The sequence below is a fragment of the Mirounga leonina genome, unplaced genomic scaffold (assembly GCF_011800145.1).
Source record: "Mirounga leonina isolate KUSES-001 unplaced genomic scaffold, KU_Mleo_1.0 Mir_178, whole genome shotgun sequence".
Lineage (NCBI taxonomy): Eukaryota > Metazoa > Chordata > Mammalia > Carnivora > Phocidae > Mirounga > Mirounga leonina.
Window position 1 is genome coordinate 7,415,894 of NW_023270464.1, and position 22,409 is coordinate 7,438,302.

General features: G+C 45.6%; 1 protein-coding gene across 1 annotated transcript in view; it reads left to right on the forward strand.

Moving 5' to 3' along the window:
- The first annotated feature begins 12,436 nt into the window (after positions 1 to 12,436).
- Positions 12,437 to 22,409, forward strand: part of TRPM1 (transient receptor potential cation channel subfamily M member 1) — a 78,542-nt gene continuing 68,569 nt past the window's right edge. Inside the window, exons 1-6 of the mRNA XM_035024321.1 lie at positions 12,437 to 12,630; positions 16,603 to 16,798; positions 18,120 to 18,333; positions 18,971 to 19,095; positions 19,968 to 20,139; positions 21,981 to 22,155. Coding sequence (XP_034880212.1) covers positions 12,437 to 12,630; positions 16,603 to 16,798; positions 18,120 to 18,333; positions 18,971 to 19,095; positions 19,968 to 20,139; positions 21,981 to 22,155 — 1,076 coding nt within the window. The remainder of the gene's footprint in view (positions 12,631 to 16,602; positions 16,799 to 18,119; positions 18,334 to 18,970; positions 19,096 to 19,967; positions 20,140 to 21,980; positions 22,156 to 22,409) is intronic.

The following is a 22,409-nucleotide window of genomic DNA, read 5'->3' on the forward strand; positions in this document are numbered from 1 at the left end:
CCCAGAAACTGTGGCTTCCCCCAATCTACAGAGCAAGGCATCCTCCTTCAAAAGCATGATCCCAAAAAACATGGGCCACCCTGGGTCCCATGCTATAATGAGGAAGAGTTGCCACTTACATCTGTGAAGCACAGCTTGTGTTTAGACGTGTTTGTCTGGCTTACCCTTATGTGATCCTGGAAGTGGGGAGCAGAGGCATCTGACATCCAGATGGGCATGTGACTTGCAGGAGCTTTCTGCTCAGATGGCTCTGCTGGAGGCTGGCGCTAGAAGCTGACCTTGGCCACCTTCCCTTTTCTCCTTTCATTACCCCTGCCAACCCATCATCTTACTTGAGCTCCTGATAGTTCAGCCCTTTTCTTCAGGCTCAGTGGAGAGCCCTCAGTTGGAATACTAACTGCTCATGCTCCTTGTGCATCAGTCCTCGTTCTTAACCAGACCAGAAGCACTGTCTGAGGCGTGGGAGATTAGATATCCCAACACATGGCCCTTTTTTGTTTCCTCTCCTCCTTCAAATGGTCCAAGATAAGTGGATATGTGAGTTGGTCCCACAAGACCTTCAGTCCAGGATATCAAAATATCAGTCTGGGTCTGGGGTCTTTTGCTGTGTCTGTGGGACCTGGAGGTCTTTCCTGTCAACAGTAAAAATGGGGAGCAAGTATCGAAGACTCAGTAGCCTAAGCCCAGCTACCGCATGTGTGGCTGGCCCAGCTGTATCACTAAGTATCTGGATTGCTCGGATGGGCTCTTTTTGCTTTGCTTTGGTTTTTCCTCCTAACTGACAATTTGCACTTGCTCAGGGCTAATAACCACCCTGCACTCTACCCAAAGGTCAGCAACCCCCTCCGTTAAGGAGAGGTCAGCCTGGCAGGCAGCACGTGTGAGGGTCTGGCATCTGAGCAGCACCGCTTTGAATTAAGACGTCATCTTATGTGATTTGACTACATCAAGAACGATCATCCCAAAAACAAACGGGTGTGTGCTCACATTTGAACAGGAAAACCCAATTTTGATGAAATCCACACTTTGAATTCTGGCAAGACTTTTGTCTTAGTCTAGTCAGGCTACCATAACAGAACACCATAGACTGAGTGACTCATAAAGTTATTTCTCACAGGTCTGGAGGCTGGGAAGTCCAAGATCAAGGTATCTGCAGATGTGGTGTCTGGTGAGGGCTTCCTGGTTCACAGATGGCTGTCTTCCCGCTGTGTCCTCACATGGTGGAGGGGTGAGGGAGCTCTCTGGAGTCTATTCTGTGAGGGCACTAATCTCACTCATGAGGGCTCCAGCCTCCTGACCTAGTCCCCTCCCAAAGGCCCCACCTCCTAACACCCTCACATTGGGATTAGGAATTCAACATATGGATTTTGGGGGAGACACAAACATTCAGTCCATTGCAATTTTTTCTACAAGTATAGAAAAAATACATAATCTTTTGTCATTGTGACTTAAACTACTCGTCACCATTCAAGACGTGTTCTATGACTCCATTATTGGCAATCACAGCTCAAAATATGCATAAACCTGAGAGGACAGAATGGCAATCAGCTGTGTTAATGGAAGATTACAAAGTTAGTGACACTGCTAAAACCCCAAGGGTGTTACCATGGGGCTGCCCCCCTAGAGTGAGCCACAGTTGGGAGACCCTGGGCTCAGAGACTCTCAACACTGCCCAGGTATCGTGGGCACATTCTCATTTTCTTTTTAAAGTCAGTTATAATTTTCCTTAGAAAATTAAAAACATTATATGGACAATGAAGAAATGAAAGGAAAATACTCTGCATCCCCCAGCACAAACACAAGTTAACAAGCTAATAAATTTGCTTCCATTTTTCCTGGCCTTCTTTGGTATTCCCTCTAAAACAACAAAGGTCTTTAGAGCAGTGCTCTTTGCAATAGCCAGGGAGTGGCGACAACCCAGGTGTCCATGAATGGCTGAACTCCTCTCTTGGAATATTACTGGAGCATAAAAAGGAATGAAGCCCAGACACCCGCCACATTCCTGCTACACAGGAAAACATGCCAAAGGAAAGAAGCCAGCCATAAAAAGCTACACTTTGTATGACTCCATTTCTGTAAAATATCCAGAATAGGCAAATCCATAGAGACAAAAGGCAGATTAGTAGTCATCAGGAACTTGGGGGGGGGGGGTTGGGGGGAATGATTGCCAATCAGCAAAGGACTTTTCTTTAGGGATTACAAAAATGCTCTGGGATTAGACAGAAGTGTAGTTACACAGTCTTGGGGGTATACTAAAAAATCTACTGACTGCACCCTTTAAAAAGTGAATTTTAGGGTATGTGAATTATATCTCAATTTTTTAAAAAAAGAAAAAGAAAAAGGTCACTTCCTGTGGCCTAAAGATGCAGCTCTGTTCCCGGGACTCCAGTCTGGAGGATGGTGTTACAGTGTCCCAGGGAGGGTCCCTGGATAGAAGAGGGCTGGAGATCTGGCGGAGAGGGAACCCTGGCCCGGGAGGAGGGGGGGCTCTGATGATCCCCAGCATTTCCTGCAGGCCAGCCCTGTCACTTCCTGGGGACTGTGCCAATAAAGCACAAGAAATCAGATCTCGAAGCTCTTCCAAGTGCTATCATGGGGTCCCATGTTATCATCCTGATTTTACAGATGTGAAAGCTGAGGCCCGGTGCCTGAGGGGCAGCCACACAGTGGGCTATGACTTGGGGCTCCTACTGGTTCTCTTTGCTGTAGGGGGCAGTGAGGCAGGGTCTGTCTGGTCCAAGGGTCTCCTGAGAGGCCGGAGCAGGAGTATTAGCCCGACCACCCAGAAATGGCCTGTTGGATGGGGCCCAAGACCTCCTACAGGGTGGGGTGAGTGCGTGGCAAGTGGAGGAGGAAGGAACAATTGTGGAGTTCTAATCCTTGTGCACACAAAGATGGGTAGTTTGTGGCAGTGCTTTGGTGGGGAAGTTGTTTGATTCTCTGGGATGGAGAGTTTCCAGGCACGCAGGTGCTGCCCCAGGTGAGGTCCACAGGTGTTTCTAGAAGCCAGGCAAGGGCAGGTCCGGGGCATGTGTGGGGACCCACAGCCACCTGCAACTGCGCAGGGATGTCCCCCCCCCCGTAGCATAGCAAGAGAATTCCAGAGAACCCAGAAGTCAAGATTTCTACATGTAATCTCCCTCTTGGTTAATAATGGCAGCTAATTCTTCTCTTTATACCAGGGTCAAACCAAGTCCACGTGTGGGCCACATGCAACCCTAGGATGAGCGTTTGAGGCATCTGCTTTAAATACACACAGGAGACAAGCAGTTTCTTTGGCTAAATTGGTCCACAAATCAGTCATTTCACTATGAGGTTTGCTGTTAATTTTGGCCCAAGAAACAGGGCCATTGAGTAAACAGAGACTCGCCTAACAGTAAACCAGCTCTTATATTTAGAAGCCACATCCCAGGGTTGGTTGCGTCTGCCCAGGCCAAAAGCCACTCCCTGTCCTCTTGGCCCTGCCTCCTGCCCCTCCCCTGCCTCCCCTGCCTCCCCCAAGTTGTCCAGGTCCCGATCCCCCACCTCCTCCACTCCTCACCCCCCCAGCCCCCACACCCATCACCCCATCCCAGCCCCAGCCTTTTCAAGGGTGTCCCCCTGCAGACTCTTCCTCCCTCCTGCTCCTCTCCTAAAGGGTCATCCCCATTGTGTGTACATGTTCCAGAAGGTCAGATTCTCCCGACTCCTCGCGCCCCTCCAGCTCCCACCACTTCTGGGCTTCCCGGGAAACTTCTCATGGGGGTTGGTACCAGCTGTCTGCACATCCTTGGGCCCTGCCCTCTGAATCTACATAAAAGTCCAGAGAACAGTCTGACAATGAGCATCTGGGTGACCACAAAACCCAGACTTGTCATATTTACAGCAAGTATTTCTTTTCTTCCTTCCTTTAAAAAAAAATATATAATAAAAACTGGGTAGACCCTGGACACCCTTGAGAAGGCTGGGGCTGGGATGGGGTGATCGGAGTGCAGGGTGGGGGACCGGGGCCTGGACAACTTGGGGGAGGAGGGGGAAGTCCTGGGGCCCTGCGCTCTTGAGCCATCATCTGGCGTGGCCCGTCATGGGCACCCAGGCCCCGGCAGAGGGGCCATCGTGGCTCCTACACCATTGCATCTGTCCTCCAACTCACCGGTCTTTCTTCCACAGCCCCCTCCTCTGCTCCTCCAGGCTCAGTGCTGGACAGCCTTTCTCTCTTCAATGTGTCATCTTTTCTCTGCAATCTCAGGGATCCCCATTATCTTAGAGAGCACCTATATAGTAAGTCCCACACTTGTGCAGCCAGGGGCTATGAGACCCCTCTGCATACCTGGAAGTCTAAGGAGCTTTCCTCCCCGAATCCATTCTGGAGCTATCCCACTTCCATAAATTGCACCACTAGCCACCCAGTTCCACAAGCCAGAAAGCCGAGTGTCATTACTGGGTTCCTCTTCCTTCACCTTTTTCAGCACAAGATCCATTCCCTGCCCCTCCACTCCCACCAACTATCTCCAATCTGCCCACCTCACTCCACCTTCCTTGCTCTCAGGCTAGTGCAGGCCTCCAACATGTCTTGCCTCAACCACACTCCAGTCTTCCTGCTGGTGCCCTGCTTCCCCTTTGCCATCCCCAGAAGTTCATGCTACTCTTCCGTGTGCCCGTTCCTGTGGCCTAAAGTCCCCGCAGAACATGCCCCACCTGCCTCTCCAGTTCCAAGGTCTGTCGCATGCCCAGTCCATGCTCCTCAGCCACCACCCCAGCTCTGTCTGCCGCAGGTCCCACCGCATGCTGTTCCAGCACCCTAGAACTCTCCTCTTGTCTTTCATGTTTCCATTTAAATGTGTAAGCAGTTCAGCCAAGACTTCCCAACCTAACAAGCCCTCCGACCCACCCCACGTGCACACCACATACTGTCTCACCCCCTCTTCTTTAGTCCCTTCATATTCTTACCACAATCTGCAGTGCTCGGCTTTATCTGCCGCCTTGCTTGTTTGCTGTTCGTTGTACTTGACCACAGTGGAAGCCCCATGAAGGCAGGGCCATGACTACCTGGCTCACCTCCACCCTCAGCCCACAGCCCTGAACCCAGCCAGCCCCACGCTGGCCACGTGGTGGCGCTCACAAAGCACGTGGACCATTAGTCTGTGGCACCCTGGTTTCCGCCGCCCCCTCTTCACTTCCCGAGAGAGAAGCCCCCACTAAAACACTCACCTCGCGGTGGGCCTTCCCCCGCCCCTTCACAGCCCATCCCCAATCTCACGCAGGTGAGGGGTGGCACAAGAAACCTACCCTCTCCCCTCCATGTCCTCGCCCCCTTGCTCCTCAGCACCACCTCTTCCCCTCAACCACTCCGCTCCCCTCTGTCCTCCCTCCACTGTCCACCAACATGCTCACTCCCTCTGCTGTGCACGTGCTGTCTCTCCTACCCCACCGTTCCCTGGCCCCAAATGTCTTTGGCCCACCTTTTCACATCTTGCCTGTACTATGAGGTTTAGCTCAAGTCCCTTCTTCCCTGTATGTACCCCCTCCGGACCCCTGGCACCCGGTGGTTTTTAAACCACCAACTGAAACCTTGACAACATGCAACCTCTATTTCCGTCATGCATCTTACTATCTTGTGATAAAAATAATGACCAGGATTTGTCTTTAAATCTAGTACCTCCCTGGGGCTCCTGGGTGGCTCAGTCAGTTAAGCGTCTGCCTTCGGCTCAGGTCATGATTCCAGCGTCCTGCCCCCCTCCCCCACATGCTCTCGAGCGTGTGTGCTCTCTCTCTCTGTCTCAAATAATAAAATCTTTAAAAAAAAAAAAAAACCTAGTACCTCCCAGATACTGTACAAGTGTTACCCCAGGTGAGGCTCAAACTATGCAAACCAGTTTCCATCTCAGAGATGAAAAAAGTCATAGCTCAGAGGACTTGGGGAGCATAATGGTGGCCCCACCTCCGTGTCCCCTCACTCTGCCTCGCAGACAGACTGTCCAGTGAGAGATCACTCTCCAATGTCAGGTATTAATCCTCCGTGCCAGTATTCCCATTATCTTGCCCTAAAGCATTTAAAATCACCATTCATGATGGGCAGGAATATTTTGGATGAGTGGGCATCATCTAACCTAACAGGGGGATCTGAAGGGTTTATAAATGAACTACAAGAAGCTCTGCTCTTCTTTCATTTCACAAGGACGTGCTTTGCAAGATTCCCTGGCTCTTTGTTGTTACCTTGGCAGTCCTCAGCCCTGGTAGCTGAGGCTGGAGGGGAGGAGGAATGTTTGACTAAGGGGTCCCCCACCCTTTGCCTTTCACCTACATCAGGGCTGTGCAGCCTCTCAGGAGGCCGAGCTCCTCCCCAACGCAAGCAGAGACTCTCCTCAGGCGAGCCGGGTTACCTCCCTTCTGCTCAGTGTGCGCCTGGTGGTTCGGGGAGCATAGGCCCAGGGGCCAAGGCTGCAGTAGGCGGTGTTGATAAGAGCTGAGCAGCCCTGGCAATGTTCCATCTGGGCGATTTATTGACTCATTTAGTCATTACAGGGTATTGAGCACCTCGTCTCTGCCAGGCACTCCTGGAGGCACTGGGGATAAAGCAGAGACCTGAACAGGGCTTCAATTCCCATGGCTTTTGTAGGAAGAGAGGGAGAAGGGAAGAGAGGGAGGAGGTCAGTGGGATGAAGCATATGAAGGACAGGGAGCAGGGCTCAGGGTGAGATGGGGAGTCAGAGAGCCTCCCTGAAGAGGGGACATTTGAGCAGAGACTGCAACAGTGTGAGAGACTGTGTGCAAAGATCAGCTCTTGTACCTTTTGTTATCCTCAGAAGATCCTAGAACATTGCTGGCGACTCAGCAGTAACTTAGAATTTTGAACAAGGATGTTCTTCAGGACTAAACTTTTTTTAAAAATCAGTAGTTAATACTTAAATCAAAGCGCTTTCTTCCCCCAGGGAAAGTATGTTAGTCACATGCTAGCTTATTCATTAGGGGGGAAGAAAGGATTTTTGGTGAAGCAGAGGGAAGTGGGTTGAGCCTGGAGAATACCAGCTGCTACTCTTGCCCAGGGCTACAAGCAAGGGCTGGGGCTTGGCACTCTGAAAAGGCCCCCTCCCAAGTTTGTGGGGTAATGTGCAAGCCAACTCTCCCTCAGGGTCACAGATGCCCTGCACCTGCTTGTAAAGGAGATGGAGGGAGCACTCCGTGATGGAGGCATTTAAATGCCGCCTGAGACAGAACAGACATTAATAAAAACAAGCACTCTCCTCTGGTCTTTCATGTCTAGTTGTACTTGACCACGATGGAAGCCCCAAGTCCTTCATCAACCTCAGCATATTAAATCCTGTTGGGCAGGTGACATTTCCCCTTTTGATGATGTGGGACCTGAGCCTAGGCCTCCAGGAGCCGGACATTGGTTTTCTCATTGCCAACTGCGTTGCCACAGGTTTCCTAGAAGTGCCCGCCGGCTGGTTCGTTAGGCGAGGGCAGCTGAGAGGGAGGACCTATGGGGCAGGCAGAGAGGGCGGGGCCTAGCAGGGAGCGGGGGGCGGGGCCTAGAGAGGGAGCAGGGGAGGAGCTGAGAGGATCTGGCCGAGAGGGCAGGGCCAAGAGATGGGAGGGCGTTCCATGGTCCTGTGTCTATAGCCTCTAGAACCATTCCTGGCCTTTCTTTGTCTTTCATGGCCTTGACATTTTTGCAGAGTATGGGTCAGTTATTTTGTAGGATGCCCCTCAGTTTGGGTTGTCTGAGGTTTCCTCCTGATTACATTCAGGTTATGTAATTTTGGCATTTTTGCATTTTATCGGGAGGCTCAAGGTGAATATATGTTCCATTACTGGGGATGCTCACTTGGTTTTAGGTGGTGTTCCCCATATTTCTCCACTGTTAAGCCATTAATTTCCTCTTTGTAATTAGTAAATATCTGTGAGAGATTCTATGAGATTATGTAAGTGCCCTGTTACCTATTATGTAAGTGCCCTGTTATTCTTCAAACTTTTAGCCTCAACTTTTAGCATTCCTGAAACATTTGTGATATCCTGATATTCATGCCTTTGAAATTGTTGTGTTGGTCCCAGCCTATTGCTAGTGATGCTCCTGGCTCGGAATATCCGAGGCACTTGCCAGGGCCTGTGTTACTTACAGCAAGCCCGCACAGATGTTCCCTCCCATGGGACTAATGTTGTGGCTGGACCAGCCCTTGTCATTCTTATCATGACTGCACTATGCACTTCAGCAAAAACCAACAAGAAACTTTGAGGAATGAGATTTATTACTCACAAGCCTGGAGGATATATGGCACACCTAAGGACCACACAGCAAGGTCACAGATAGAGATTGAGGGCAGACCTAGAACTCTACCTTTATTAGAGTCCAAAGGTGGGGTGTCTAGGGTTTTGAGGGTTTACTCTCTATGTCTAATTTCAAGCATGCGAGTGAGAACTAGGGCACAGGAAGGGCAATGGTCAGGTATCTAGGTCACCCAGGGCTTTCTGAAAGAGGGAGCTTGGTGAGTGGGGGGAGCCCAGTTCTTTATTTGGTTGTTTTGCTAGTTGCTGTGTCACGCACCTGGCAATATGTTTATTCGAGATGGATGTCTTTAACATGGAAGACTCAGCACTCAAAGGCTTAATGTCAGGCACTCACACTGTAATAGAAAAAGTTTAATGTCCACTTATCCTACAGTAATCCTTTCCATCTGAGTGTGAGGGGCAAGACTGGGGGACTCTCTTCCAATGCATGGAATATAGCAAAAGTGATGAGATATCACTCTTTAAAGAGACTGTGGCTTCTGTCTTGTGTGACTCTTATGCTCCCCCCTCTGATGGAAGTCACTCACCATGTTGTGAGGCACCCTGTGGAGAGGCTCACATGGCAAGAAACTGAGTGAGGTGCTGGGCCACAACCCTTGAGAGGAACTGGATCTTGCCAACAGCCATGTGAAGGAGCTAGGAATGGGTCCTCCCCAGTGGATTTCCTTCGGATGAGACCACAACCCCCACCCAGGGCTTGATTGAATCCCTGAGAGAGACACAGAGTCAGAAGCACCCAGCTAAGTCTCATCCAATTCCTGGTCTGCAGAAACTGTGGGATAATAAATTTTATTGTTTTAAGCCCCCAAGTTTGGGGACAATTTGTTATATTAAGCAATAGGTAACTAATACAATATGTTATATATACTCAGTGTGTGTGTGTGTGTGTGTGTGTGTGTGTAGAGAGGGACCACACACACCTATATCTATATAAATTTTTCTCTCTCTACACATTAAAAAACCATGGGTTCATACTGATCATCTCGATTTCAATCCCCTGCTACAGGGATTTGTTCTAACCTTCCCCACTTCCCATGTTTGTAATCCTTCTCCAGTAGTGAGGAACCCAGCTCCCATTATCCACAATATACTGATTTCTTTGTTCTGTCCTAGAATACACAGAAAGTAATTTCAGAATTGCTATCTTATGTCTCTGTGAAAAACTAGCCTACTCATAGGAGTTCAATATTTGTTAGAGCTTATTGTCTTTAACTGAAGACATATAGTCCAAATACTGTGAACTCTATATAAAAAGTGGGGGGCCCTCCAACCCTCTCTGGGAAGTGAGGAGGGACATACAAAAGGGAAAGCATATTTTCTCTCCAGACAGCAGATTCTCTGCTTAGCTATTTTGCAGGATTGTTAGAACACTCCACATGAGAAGGGGTGGGGCCAGGGCTTGCCACTCTGAACTTTCTCCTCTGGGCTGATGCGGCCACTTTCCCCTCATTAGCAATGTAGTTTTCAAGTTTTAAATTATTTGGAGAGAAAGGCATATAGCGCCGCTTTTTTGAAGGCCCCTAGGGAAGATTTTGAATTATAATCCTTCCTATTACTCAAAAATAAGCCAAGTGACCGGCGGACTCTACGATCTTCCCAGAAAGGCTTGGGGCCCCATAGGTCCCTCCAGAAGGATGAAAATCCTGTTTAGACTGTCTCTGTATGCCTAAGACTGGGGCTAGGACTCCCTGTGGAGCAACCAATGTGGCATTGGGTCCTTGACATGACATCATTGGGGAGAGCCTCTGTGACGCGTGGGTGTTGCTGCTACCCTCTGAGGAGGTGACATCCATGGACATGAGGGAACCCCTAAATCAGCACTGCTGCCCAGGCGGGTGAGGGCCACTAGACCCTCAGGTCATAAGTCACCCTGTGATGCTCCCTGGAGACTGTGGGACAGCGGCCAAGAACATGAGGCTCTGCCCTCCATGGTTTCTCCAAGATCTGGCTCAGGATTCTCCAGCTTTCACATGCTAGACTGTTCCATTTCCCTGTGCCTGCCAGCCCACCCTCAGGGACACACTCATATTATATACACACCACGTGATACATAGCATACATGCCACATGCCTGACACACACCACACACATTGTGCATATCACACCACACACACACACACATGCACCATACACTCTACACTCATACGCCACACATACATCCTACACGTGCACAAATACATCACACAAGCACACACGTCGCACATACACAAATGTCACAACGCACGTTGAGCCAGGCCTCGAGGAGATACAGAGAAGGAGGCTGGCTCCCCGGTAAAGTGGTCAGGTCTTCTTCCTGCCTCCCTCGGCTCCAGAAAGCCACCCCAGGCTGCCAACCTCCTTCAGCACATGCGGGCGCTACCCCGTCCAAGACTCAGCACAGCACCTTGTGCAAAAAACACGTTCCACAAACGGACATAGATGAATAAGAGGTTGGCAAATGAAAAATGACAGCAACCCAGCTGTTAGAGAGGCACAGGGGCTTTTCTCTTTCTAAAAATTTGCTTTATTTTACTTTTGCATTTCAGACAAACTTTTTCTATTTTTAAATAGTTAATACATTGACATACTTCAGAAATTTTAAGGGGAAAAACCCCAAAATTTTAAAAGGGAAAACTTAAGTCCACCCAAAAACCTACACATAGGTGTTTACTGCATCTTTATTGGTGTTTGCCAAAACTCGGAAGCCACCAGCCTCAGTGGGTGAAGGGATAAACGGTGGTTCATCCAGACAATGAAATCTTACTCTGCATGAGAAAGAAATGAACTATCAAGCACGGAAAGGCATAGGAGAATCTCAAATGCATATAAGTAAGTAAAAGAGGCCGATCTGAAAAGGCTACCTACATATGATTCCAACTATATCACATTCTGGAAAGGGCAAAACTATGGAGACAGTAAAAAGATGAATGGTTGCCAGGGGCTGGGGTGGGGGAGGAAGGGATGAAAAGCAGAGCACAGAGGATGTTTAGGGCAGTGAAACTGCTCAGTATGATAGTGTGATGGGGGATATGTGTCATTATACATTTGTCAAATCCATAGGGTATATGACACCAAGAGTGAATCCTTCAGTAAACTATGGGTTTGGGGTGATTATGAAATGTCGGTGTAGGTTCAACCTTGGTAAACAACCAACTTGGTGGTCAGTGCTGATGACAGAAGCTATGCATGTGTGGGAACAAGGAACTGTGGTTAAAAAATAAAGTCTTTTTCAAGAATTTAAAAGAGCACCCAGTCTGTGAGTGTCTCCTTTTCACCCATGTCCCCCAGGCTTCCAGATCCCCCACTCCCTGGAGGGACCGTGTTAGCTGCTCCTTGTGAACCCTTCCTAGAATATTGTGTCTATCTTCAAGCAAGTGTATTTTCATATATGTATTTCTTCCCCGTAACAGAGTGACAATACCCTAGAGATTATTCCATGTCTTCCTTTTTCACTTACTATAGCTTGGTGATCTTTCCCTATTGATACAGAGAAAAAGTCTTATTTTTTTTTTTTTGATAGCCACAGAGAATTCCACAGATGACTCTTCCATAACACAGGTAACAATTCCTTACCGGTAGACAGTAAGTGATGTCCAGTCTTTTGATATCATAAATAATGAATGCAATAAATGAACTTGAACATGTATCATTTTGCATGTGTTCAGGCATATCAGTAGAGTAAAATACAAAGTGTCCAAAGATATATGCTTTGTAATTTTGATATTATTGCCAAATTGCCCTTGATAGAGACTGTACCAATGTCCAGCTGCAGCAGCAGTGTTATATGAGTGCCCATTTCCTTACAACTTTCAATAGTTTTAATTATAAAAGTAACATTCAGTGAATCTGAGCACGAGTTAGAGTGCACTTGTAAAATTACTATGGTGTGTGGGTGCCTAGAAGCCCACAGAAGATGAGGTTCTTGACAGCAAAATGAAGTCTTAATCAGAGACTCACAGAATTTGTTGGCTTCACCGATAACTCACATTCACACCAGGGCTTGTCGGGGCACTGGCTTACTCCAGGGTGGCATCATGCCCCCTTTGCAGACTCTGACTTGCATGCAAAGCCTAGGTTTTGTAACCCTATGGAAACCATGAATACATACCTCCAAGCCATTTCTCTGAAAAGGAACCAGAGCTAAAATCCTTGAAGAGTCGCATCCACCATTACTGGAGGCGTCTATTCAGATGTTTTGGGCAGAATTCCGGGTAGTGGCACAGTGGTCTTATAAAAGTAGAAGAAAGAACTCTGACTATAGTTTGGGAACATATCAGTCTAACTTTCATTTCTTTCTCTTCCAGGGACAGAAAGCTTGGATAGAGAAAACCTTTTGCAAACGAGAATGTATCTTCGTAATTCCCAGCACTAAAGACCCTAACAGGTAAATTGGAAGTCACAACTAAGACATTATCCAAACCAGCACTTGTCTACCAGGCACCAGCAACTATTCTTTGTGTGTTTGTGGGAGGGGGGAGAGGATACAAGAAGAATGGCCAGAATCCATTCCCCATGGGAGGCATTAACCAGGGAATACTTCAGCTAAGAAGCTTCTCTGTTAAGATGCAGAAAAGAGGGGCGCCTGGGTGGCTCAGTTGTTAAGCGTCTGCCTTCGGCTCAGGTCATGATCCCAGGGTCCTGGGATCGAGCCCCGCATCAGGCTCCCTGCTCAGCGGGAAGCCTGCTTCTCCCTCTCCCACTCCCCCTGCTTGTGTTCCCTCTCTCGCTATGTCTCTCTCTGTCAAAAAAAAAAAAAAAAAAAAAAAGATGCAGAAAAGATTGCTGTCCAGCTCTCATCCTAATCTAGCATGAGCTCTCATAACCAGATGGGCCCACAGTGTTCCTCCTAGTCTTAGGGAGATCGAGATGCTGACAGCTTTAGACAGGTTTCCAGGGTAACTTCATAGCCTCCTGTTAGAGTTTCATAATGTTATTTAGATAAACAGGTACCTCCACCATGGGAAAGATCTGAGTGGTTAAATGAACTAGATGTAACTCTATGAAAAGGCAGACTTTGTACACAAAATGTCAATTTCATTCACCTACATGAAAATGAATCTGTTATAAACAGTATGTCTTCTGAAGCTGTGAAAGTGACAGGAGATGAATTTAGCTAAAGCTTCCCATCTCTGAGGACAATAGCTATGAGCGGAGTTTGGAGAGCCAGGGAAGGATGATTTATCCATATGTTCACCCAGTATGAAATCCATGCATGTAGGATCACTGACACAGAGCGCACTTAGGTCAAATTTGACGCATACATCCTCAGCCCTGCCATGTCCCCAAGCTCGCCCTTTCCACCACCACCCCATAGATTGCTCTCCCTGCTTAAACCCCAGTGATTACTCCCCAGGGCAAGAAATATGCATTAGGGGAACAATGCCAAAGATCTTAAAAGTCTTCCTTTTGTTGCACATAAATGTCCTTTCTTATTTCAGTGGCACCTAGATCCTCCTTGATGGAAACTACCTATGCCAGCCCTCTTTAGCACCTGCTGCTTTGCAGTCCCCCACACAGCCAAGTGGCTACGCAGGGGAAGAAGCAGAATGGGCCTCAGGGACTCACACATGAGACTCCTCTGTGAGTTGCATGCATTCTCTAGCATGAGCTAAAAAAAACCCTGGAGTGAATAAACAACCATTTAAAGTCCCTGGAAATGGTCCCAAGGGCCAATAGGAAATAAAGAAATATCTATTCAAAAAAGCCAACAAAAATTCAGTAAGAAAGGCTAGACTCTGTTTGTACCAAAAGAGCTCTGCTCCTTCCCCCTCTGGGATCAGTAAGAGCAAATTAAATCTTAGGGAAGCAGAAGGAAATAATAAAGAATAAAATGGAAGTTAATAAAATAGAAAATTTTAAAACAATAGAGAAAAATAAATGAAATCAAAAGCTAGTTCATGGAAAAGATCAACAAAGTTCATAAACCTTTAACTAACCTGATGAAGAAACAAAGAGAGAAAACTCAAATTACTAAGATCAGAAATGAAAGGACATTACTACCAATCTTACAGAAATAGAAATGTATACAGAGAAATGCTATGATTTATACACCGATGACAATAAATTAAATAACTTAGGTGAAATGGACAAATTCCTAGAAAGACACAAACTACCAGACTAACTCAGGAAGAAATACACAATCTGAATAGACCTATAAGAAATGAAGACATAGGATTAGTATCAAAAATTAGCCACAAAGTAATGGCTTCACTGCTGAATTTTACCAAATATTTTTAAAAGAATTAATACCAATTTTTCACAAAAAATTAAAAAAATAGAAGATGAGAGAACACTCCCCAACTCAGCTTCCAGTTTCATGAGGCCAATACTACCTGGATATTAAAACCAGACAATCACAAGAAAGGAAAGCTATACAACAATATCTTGTGAGTATGGATGCAGAAATCCTGAACAAATATTATCAAACCAAATCTAGCAACATATAAAAAGAATTATACACCATAATCAACTGGGATTTATCCTAGGGACGCAAGGTTGGTTTCACATCAGAAAACCAATTAATGCAATACATCACATCAATAGAATAAAAAACAAAAATCACATGATCATCTCAGTTGACAGCAAAAAAGCATTTGACAAAATGCAACATCTTTTATGATTAAAAAAAACCCCTAGGAAATAGGTATAGAACTTCTTCAGTCTAATAAAGGACATCTATGAAAATCCATAGTTAACATCCTACTTAATGGTGAAAGATTGGATGCTTTGCCCCTAACATCAGAGAAAGACAAGATGTCCACTCTCACCACTTCTATTCAAAATTGTATAAGAGATCCTAGCCAAGGTAATTAGAAGAAAGACATAAAAGGCATCCATAGTGGAAAGGAAGAAGTAAAACTATCTTTATTGGCAGATGACATTATGTTATATATAGAAAATCCTAAGGAATCACTAAAAAAAAATTGTAACTTACAAGCAAGTTCAGTAAGGTTGCAGTGTAAAAAAAAATCAATATACAAAAATCATATGTATTTCTATCTACTTGCAATGAACAATAAGAAAGTGAAACTAACAAAACAATTTCATTCACAGTATCATCAAAAGGAATAAGATACTGGGGTGCCTGGCTGGCTCAGTTGGTTAGGCGTTGGACTCTTGATCTCAGCTCAGGTTTCGATCTCAGGGTTGTGAGTTCAAGCCCCACCCTGGGCTCCACACTGGGCCTGGAGCCTACTTTAAATTAAAAAAAAAATTAAAAATAAATAAATAAAAGAATAAGATACTTTGGAATCAACTTACAAAAGAAGTGCAAAACCTCTACTCTGAAAAGTACAAGACACTGTTGAAAGAAATTAACATAGATTTAAATAATTGGAAAATATAGCCCATATTCATGGGTCAGAACAGGTTAACATTGTTAAGATGACAATATTCACAAAATGATCTACAGATTCAATGCAGTCCCTATCAGAATCTTAGCTCACTTCTTTGTAGAAATTGACAAGCCAGCTGATATGGAACTGCAAGAGATGCAGAATAGCCAAAGCAATCTTATTTAAAAAAGAACAAAGTAGGAGGACTCACAGTACTTAATTTCCAAACTTACTATAAAGCTACAGTAATCAAAGTAATGTGGTAGTGACATACTGAAAGACATACAGATCAATGGAATAGAATTGAGAATCCAGAAATACCCATACAACTATGGACAATCAATGCTTCAGCAAGGTTGCCAAAACAAATGGAGAAAGAATAGCCTATTCATCAAATGGAAACGGAAACAACTGGATATCAAGATGCAAAAGAATGTATTTACACCCTTACTTCACATCGTATATAAAAATTAGTTCAAAAGGTATCAAAAACCTAAATGAAGAGGCTAAAACTATAAAACTCTTAGGCAAAAACGTAGGAGCAAATCTTCATTACTTTGGATTTAGCAAAAGATTCTTAAATATGATAATAAAAGTATAAGCAGCAAAAGAAATATATTCTCAATGTGACTTATGTAGAGAAATGTTTTACAAAACAACAGAAGAATTCAACAATATTGAAAAATCCTGGGAGGTCATCTCTATATCTGGAAGGCATGGTTATACTTTGTCACAGAATGTTCAACAATTGATGCCCATATTGATGTTTTCAAGACATCAAAAAGAGTTAAAATATCTTCAGTAAGGAAGGGCAACCATCCAATATATCTTAAACAGACTGGTGTATAAATAGATACATGTTGGTTATCTGGAAAAGGCCATCATAAGGGGCATTTCTATCCCTACAAAGCCAGGTAAGTAAGGTGTTAGTCTGCCCCTATTCGGGTGCTACCCTTCTGTTTAGATTAACTCATCTTAAGGAGGAAAATGTTATAGAAATACTGTTTTACCTTTGTTTTCAGGTGTTGCTGCGGCCAGCTTACCAACCAGCATATCCCCCCTCTGCCAAGTATAACATCCAGCAAAAATGAAGAGGAAAGTAAACAAGTGGAGACTCAGCCCGAAAAATGGTCTGTCAGCAAACACACCCAGAGCTACCCAACAGATTCCTATGGAACTCTTGAATTCCAGGGTGGCGGATACTCTAATAAAGCCATGGTAAGAGAGGCCTTCGGAAGGGATGCTGCTGAGCCCACAGTCTCCATCAGAGGCCCAGCCTCCCAGACCCCCAGACACGCAGACACCTGGGTCTTCTTTCAGGGATGTGGCTCAGTCTTCCTAGATATTTCATTGCAAAGGCAAGAAATATATCTGCACATTCAACTTTTTAGTCATGAGATTTGGAAACTGAGCACTATTATAAAAATAACAACAACAACAACAACAAACATGTAGTGTTACTAAATTCATACCAGAATTGTGAATCCACAAATCATGCTCCGGCCCAAGTCTGCAACCATGCTCATCACTCCATCTCCAGTGATGAGTGAGAAATTACGCTATTTGTTTTTTGGGGTTGTTTGGGGTTTGGTTTTGTTTTTTATGACTGTGGACCTTCAAGCCCCCACCCTCCCTTAAATAGGTTAGGAGTGTCTGGAAATAAAAAAAACTTCCCTCTGAAGTCCATCCACAGCCTCCCTGGGCCGGCATTCAGCTGGCCCAAGAAGACTAAGGTCTTTCACATTTGCCTGTAAACAGGGAGTGCCCTCTGCCTTTCTGATGAGCCCTGCCAGAGAGGGGAGGCGTTAACACTGTGAGTCCTTTCAGCTAATTCTGAATAATACTCCCACATGCCCAGTCAGATCATTTTTGCAATTTCATTTTATTCCACTGGCCCAACATCATTGTGCAAATAAAATTCATTTGTATTCCAAATAGCACAACATGGGGACTTCTGGAATGGCACCTTACATATCGGCATGGACACAAAGAAGTGGTTCATAGGGGTCAAGGCAGATACCTGACCATTAACCTCTTCTTCACCTTGGGGGGAAGGTCAAGTCCAGAGGTTGGCCCAGGATCCCCTTTCTCAGCACCCACTCAGTGTGGCCAGTGGACCACTCCCTCAGCATTGCTCTGTCCGACCTCTGGAGCCATGGTTCTAGCTGAGTCAAATTTAGAATTGATTTCTTCAAGATCAAGGGTTGTCAGGTAAAACACAGGACACCCAGTTATATTTGAATTTCAGAAGAACATAACTTCTTAGTATAAGTATGTCCCAAATATGACATTAAGTCATACTTACAATAAAACATTTCTCAATGTTCACATGAAATTCAAATTTAACTGAGTGTCCTATATTTTTATTTGCTAAATCTGGCAACTCTTCCAAAGTTTCCTTCCCTCACTTGGCCACAGACTCACACAGAGGAACAGAAAGCCAAGACAGCTTTTGCTTGGACAAGAGCAGTAGCCCTGTTTCCCTGTGATACGAGAGGAAAACCAAGCACGGGGCTGAGTGTCACATACTCTTTTGCAGTTTATCAGAGTATCCTATGACACCAAGCCAGATTCACTGCTGCATCTTATGGTGAAAGACTGGCAGCTGGAACTTCCCAAGCTCTTAATATCTGTGCACGGAGGCCTCCAGAACTTTGAGATGCAACCCAAGCTGAAACAGGTCTTTGGGAGAGGTCTGATCAAGGCTGCCATGACCACTGGAGCCTGGATCTTCACTGGGGGTGTCAGTACCGGTAAGAGCAGCCTTATTCCCTTGCAATAAACATACAAACCCAGAAGTCATAGTGGTTCCCATAGAGCTTTCAAATAATTAAGATCAAAAAATGAAACGTATTGCAACCTAACAATATTTATGACAGAAGTGAAATCTTTATCCAGTAGCTCGTTTGTTATTTTGATATGATTGTGATAATGGTCAACCTTTCTGGCACCCATGATGTGCCATTCCTTAAACTGAGCCCTGAGGCCCTTGACAATCCTTTCCACTGTCCTATGGGAGAGGAAACTGAGGCAGGGAGAGGTTAGGGACATGCCAGGCAGTCTGACTCCCAATTTTAGCTAAATGCAGCCAAGAATTGCCAAGGAACCCCACTTACTTCCATCTTTAGGCCTCAGAAATTTGTAAAGGAAGTCCATGCACCATTGCTTTGGTTTTTGGTTTTTGGTTTCCCTTTTCTAAGAGCTAATGCAGAATGACTAGGATTATGAACTCAGACTTTCGATATACTTTCTTTTAATGATGAAGATCATTATGCTTCAACCCTATTCCATAGGGAATGGAGTGGCTCAGAGAAGGGGTCCCTAAAGTTCATAAATAAAGATATGATGGGAGGTAATGGGTCTAAAAATATGATTCATGGCTGCTTACAGGTGTTATCAGCCACGTAGGGGATGCCTTAAAAGACCACTCCTCCAAGTCCAGAGGCCGGGTTTGTGCTATAGGAATTGCTCCATGGGGCATCGTGGAAAATAAGGAAGACCTGGTTGGAAAGGATGTAAGTGTTTTCTTCCCAGATATTGGCAATTTTTTTTAAAATCAAAGTCCTTATTTTCAGATAATTGTGGATTCCCCTGCAGTTGTAAGAAATAATAGAGGTCCCATATGCCCTTGCCCCCCTTTCCCAATGGTAACATCTTACAAAACTATGGTACAGTATCACAGGCAGGATACTGACAATGATACAGCCAAGATGCAGAACATTTCCATCACCACTAGGATCACTCATGTTGCCCTTTAATATCCATACCTAATTCATTCCCAGCCCTATTACCTCCTTAACCCCTGGCAGCCACCAATCTGCCCCTTATATCTATAATTTTATTATTCCAATAATGTTCTATAAATGGGATCATGTACTCGTAACCTTAAGGATTTTTTTTTTACTCCACATTCCTAGAGATCCATCCAGGTGGTCGTGTGTATCAATAGTTCATTCCTTTTTATTGCTGAGTGGTATTCCATGGTATGGATGTACCATTGTTTGTTTAGCCACATACCTGTTCAAGTGCATCTGAGTTGTTTCCAGTTTGTCTATCACAAATGAAGCTACCACAAACATCCATGTACAGGATTTTGTGTTACTGTCAGTTTTCATTTCTCTGCAGTAAATGCCCAGGAATGCAAGTGCTGGGCCATCACTATCTAAAATGCTGGGTTGTCGTTATCTAAAATAACTTATTTTTTTCTAATGTAATATAGAAATTTACAAAAAGAAATTCTTCAATAGAGAGGACAGGGACGTGGAAGTCGGTTTAAGTGCACGATCAGACCCAGCAGCCACTGTACACATATCTGTTCTTCCTGCTTCCCCTGTGGGTCTTCACGTCTGAGTTCTGCAGCTCGGATTTGTGTTGTGCATTTTGTCAGGTAACGAGAGTGTACCAGACCATGTCCAACCCCCTGAGCAAGCTCTCATTGCTCAACAACTCGCACACTCACTTCATCCTGGCTGACAACGGTACCCTGGGCAAATACGGTGCTGAGGTGAAGCTGCGGAGGCAGCTGGAAAAGCACATCTCTCTGCAGAAGATTAACACAAGTAAGTTCCAGGGAAGGCCATGGGCGCTGGGCTGCCGCTGCTGTCATGAAACCTGGGCTAAAAGGAAACTTCCCAAGGGTGTTGAGAGCTTTCACCTTGCTTCTTATCAGATCAACAGATCAACAGACTTGTCTGGCCCCCTCACCCTGGCCACCTGTCAAATCACAATCCCTGAGCTGTATGGTGATGCTCTGCCCCAGGTTCACAGGGAGGGACGGTGCAAGAAACAGCCCTGCAGCGGTTGCCATGGTGATGGCATTGCCCACCACGTTGCCCAGTATAATTACCGTAGTTATTTTTGTAATGTCTGAACAGGAAGAAAACTTGTCACTCAAAGACATAGTAGGATTCCTTCCATCAACTAAGTGTTAGTGTGATCGTTACATTAGATAGCTGTGTAGACTAAGGCGGGCTGGGTGGGGAAACCTGTAGACACGGTTGCAGGAACCGTCTGCTCCTCAGGGCTCCACCTGTGCTGGTCCAGATGGTACAGCCCTGCAGTGGAGCTGCCGCCCACGGGGAGATGGTGAGCTCAAGCTCAAGAGAAAGGAACAAACCGCAACCAGATGAAACAATACCAGTTAGAATGAAAATAACTGGTGTCATCTCTTGGAACACGTTCATACTCCAGCGGTTCTTATTGCCAAAATATTACGAAAAGATTTTAAAGAGTATTTTGTTTTTACCATTACTGATAAGATTTTTGTGAAAGCCACTCTAAGCCCTGGAGATGGTCATCGTCAAGGTTAATGAGGGGGCCTATAGTGGTTAGAACACTTGCCTGCTAAGGGGACTGTGGATTTCCAAGATTCAAATCTCAATTGATAAACTGCTTGAAGACTGACTTTTTTGTCCTCACATTTTTCATTGTCTTGGACTTGTAAGTTTTCACACTACCCAACTTCATCTGGCCATGTGACTTGTGGGCTTCCCTTTGTCATCCTTTGCCTAGGGCTCTGAGTGGGGCAGGGACAGCAAAGGGGTGCTCAGTCGTCACCTCTCACAGCTTGGAGCTTTGGGGAGTCCAGTGTAAACCAAGAAGAACCAATTTTACCCCGTTTCAAGAAAATAAAGTGATTTGGCTACCCTATTCCTGAGGATCTAGAATGGCAAGCCTTGATTGGGTTGGGAATCTCAAAGGCAGGGTCCACATCATCTTGATCCATTTTTCCAGTATCTGTTGGCCAGGGCCTGGCACAAGGCAGACCCTAAGTGCATATTCACTGAAATGAACTTAACTGAGATTATCCTGGTGGGAGAAGACAAAGGTGTTCAAAAAATTTTTAAGACTTCCTGACTATAGAAATGCGTCATGGAAGCAAACCAGAAACTCTGAATTTGGCCACTTGAAATGTTTAGATTTCCTCCTCCTATGCTAGCAGATTTTATCTGAAGGCCTTCAGAACTATGAGACAAAGGACATTTCTCCTACTTGCCATTCATTAAAATGCTTGTCAAGTAACTCCCATCACAACCAAGGGACCCTGGGTGAAACATGCTCAACATATAACCTTGTCCTGCCCAGTCTGGGGTAAAATTGTTAAGTAGACAAATGTGTCTTGGTGGTTCCTCCACTCCCACTGTCTGCTCTCCAGAATCTCCGGTTCTTGGAGTCCTCCAGCTACCTCCTGCTTTTCAGAGTTCACCCTGTGGGCTCTGCCTCCCTAAGTTAGCCTATTCCTCCTGGGTTCTTGAAGAGTCCTATTATCTGACGGAGACAGAGGGAGGACTCGGGGAACATGTTAGTCACTGACGGACTGATGATGGTGGCCCAAGTTCGCCCTCCCACGTAACGTGTGCTGTGACATCGGTCTCTACGATGAATGTGTTTTATGTTGCAGGACTGGGGCAGGGTGTGCCCCTCGTGGGTCTGGTGGTGGAAGGAGGCCCTAACGTGGTTTCCATTGTCTTGGAGTATCTCCGAGAAGACCCTCCGGTCCCCGTGGTGGTTTGTGATGGCAGTGGACGAGCCTCGGACATTCTGTCTTTTGCACACAAGTACTGTGAAGAAGGAGGGTAGGATTTCTGATGTGCTACAGAGGGTGGGTTTTTAACTGCCTTCTTGTCAGGCCAAGAAGAAAACTTTAATGATACATTTAGCCATTCCAAAAATGCTAAATAATGAAGATTTACTAGAGCTCTGCCTTTTTCTGAGGTCAGCATGTGAGGGAGCCGTCAAGAGCCTGATGTTTCTTACGGAATTCTTTCTCTAGGGGGAATACACTCTCCTCCAACTGCATTTTCCCTTATAAGGTTTTCAACAAGCCTGG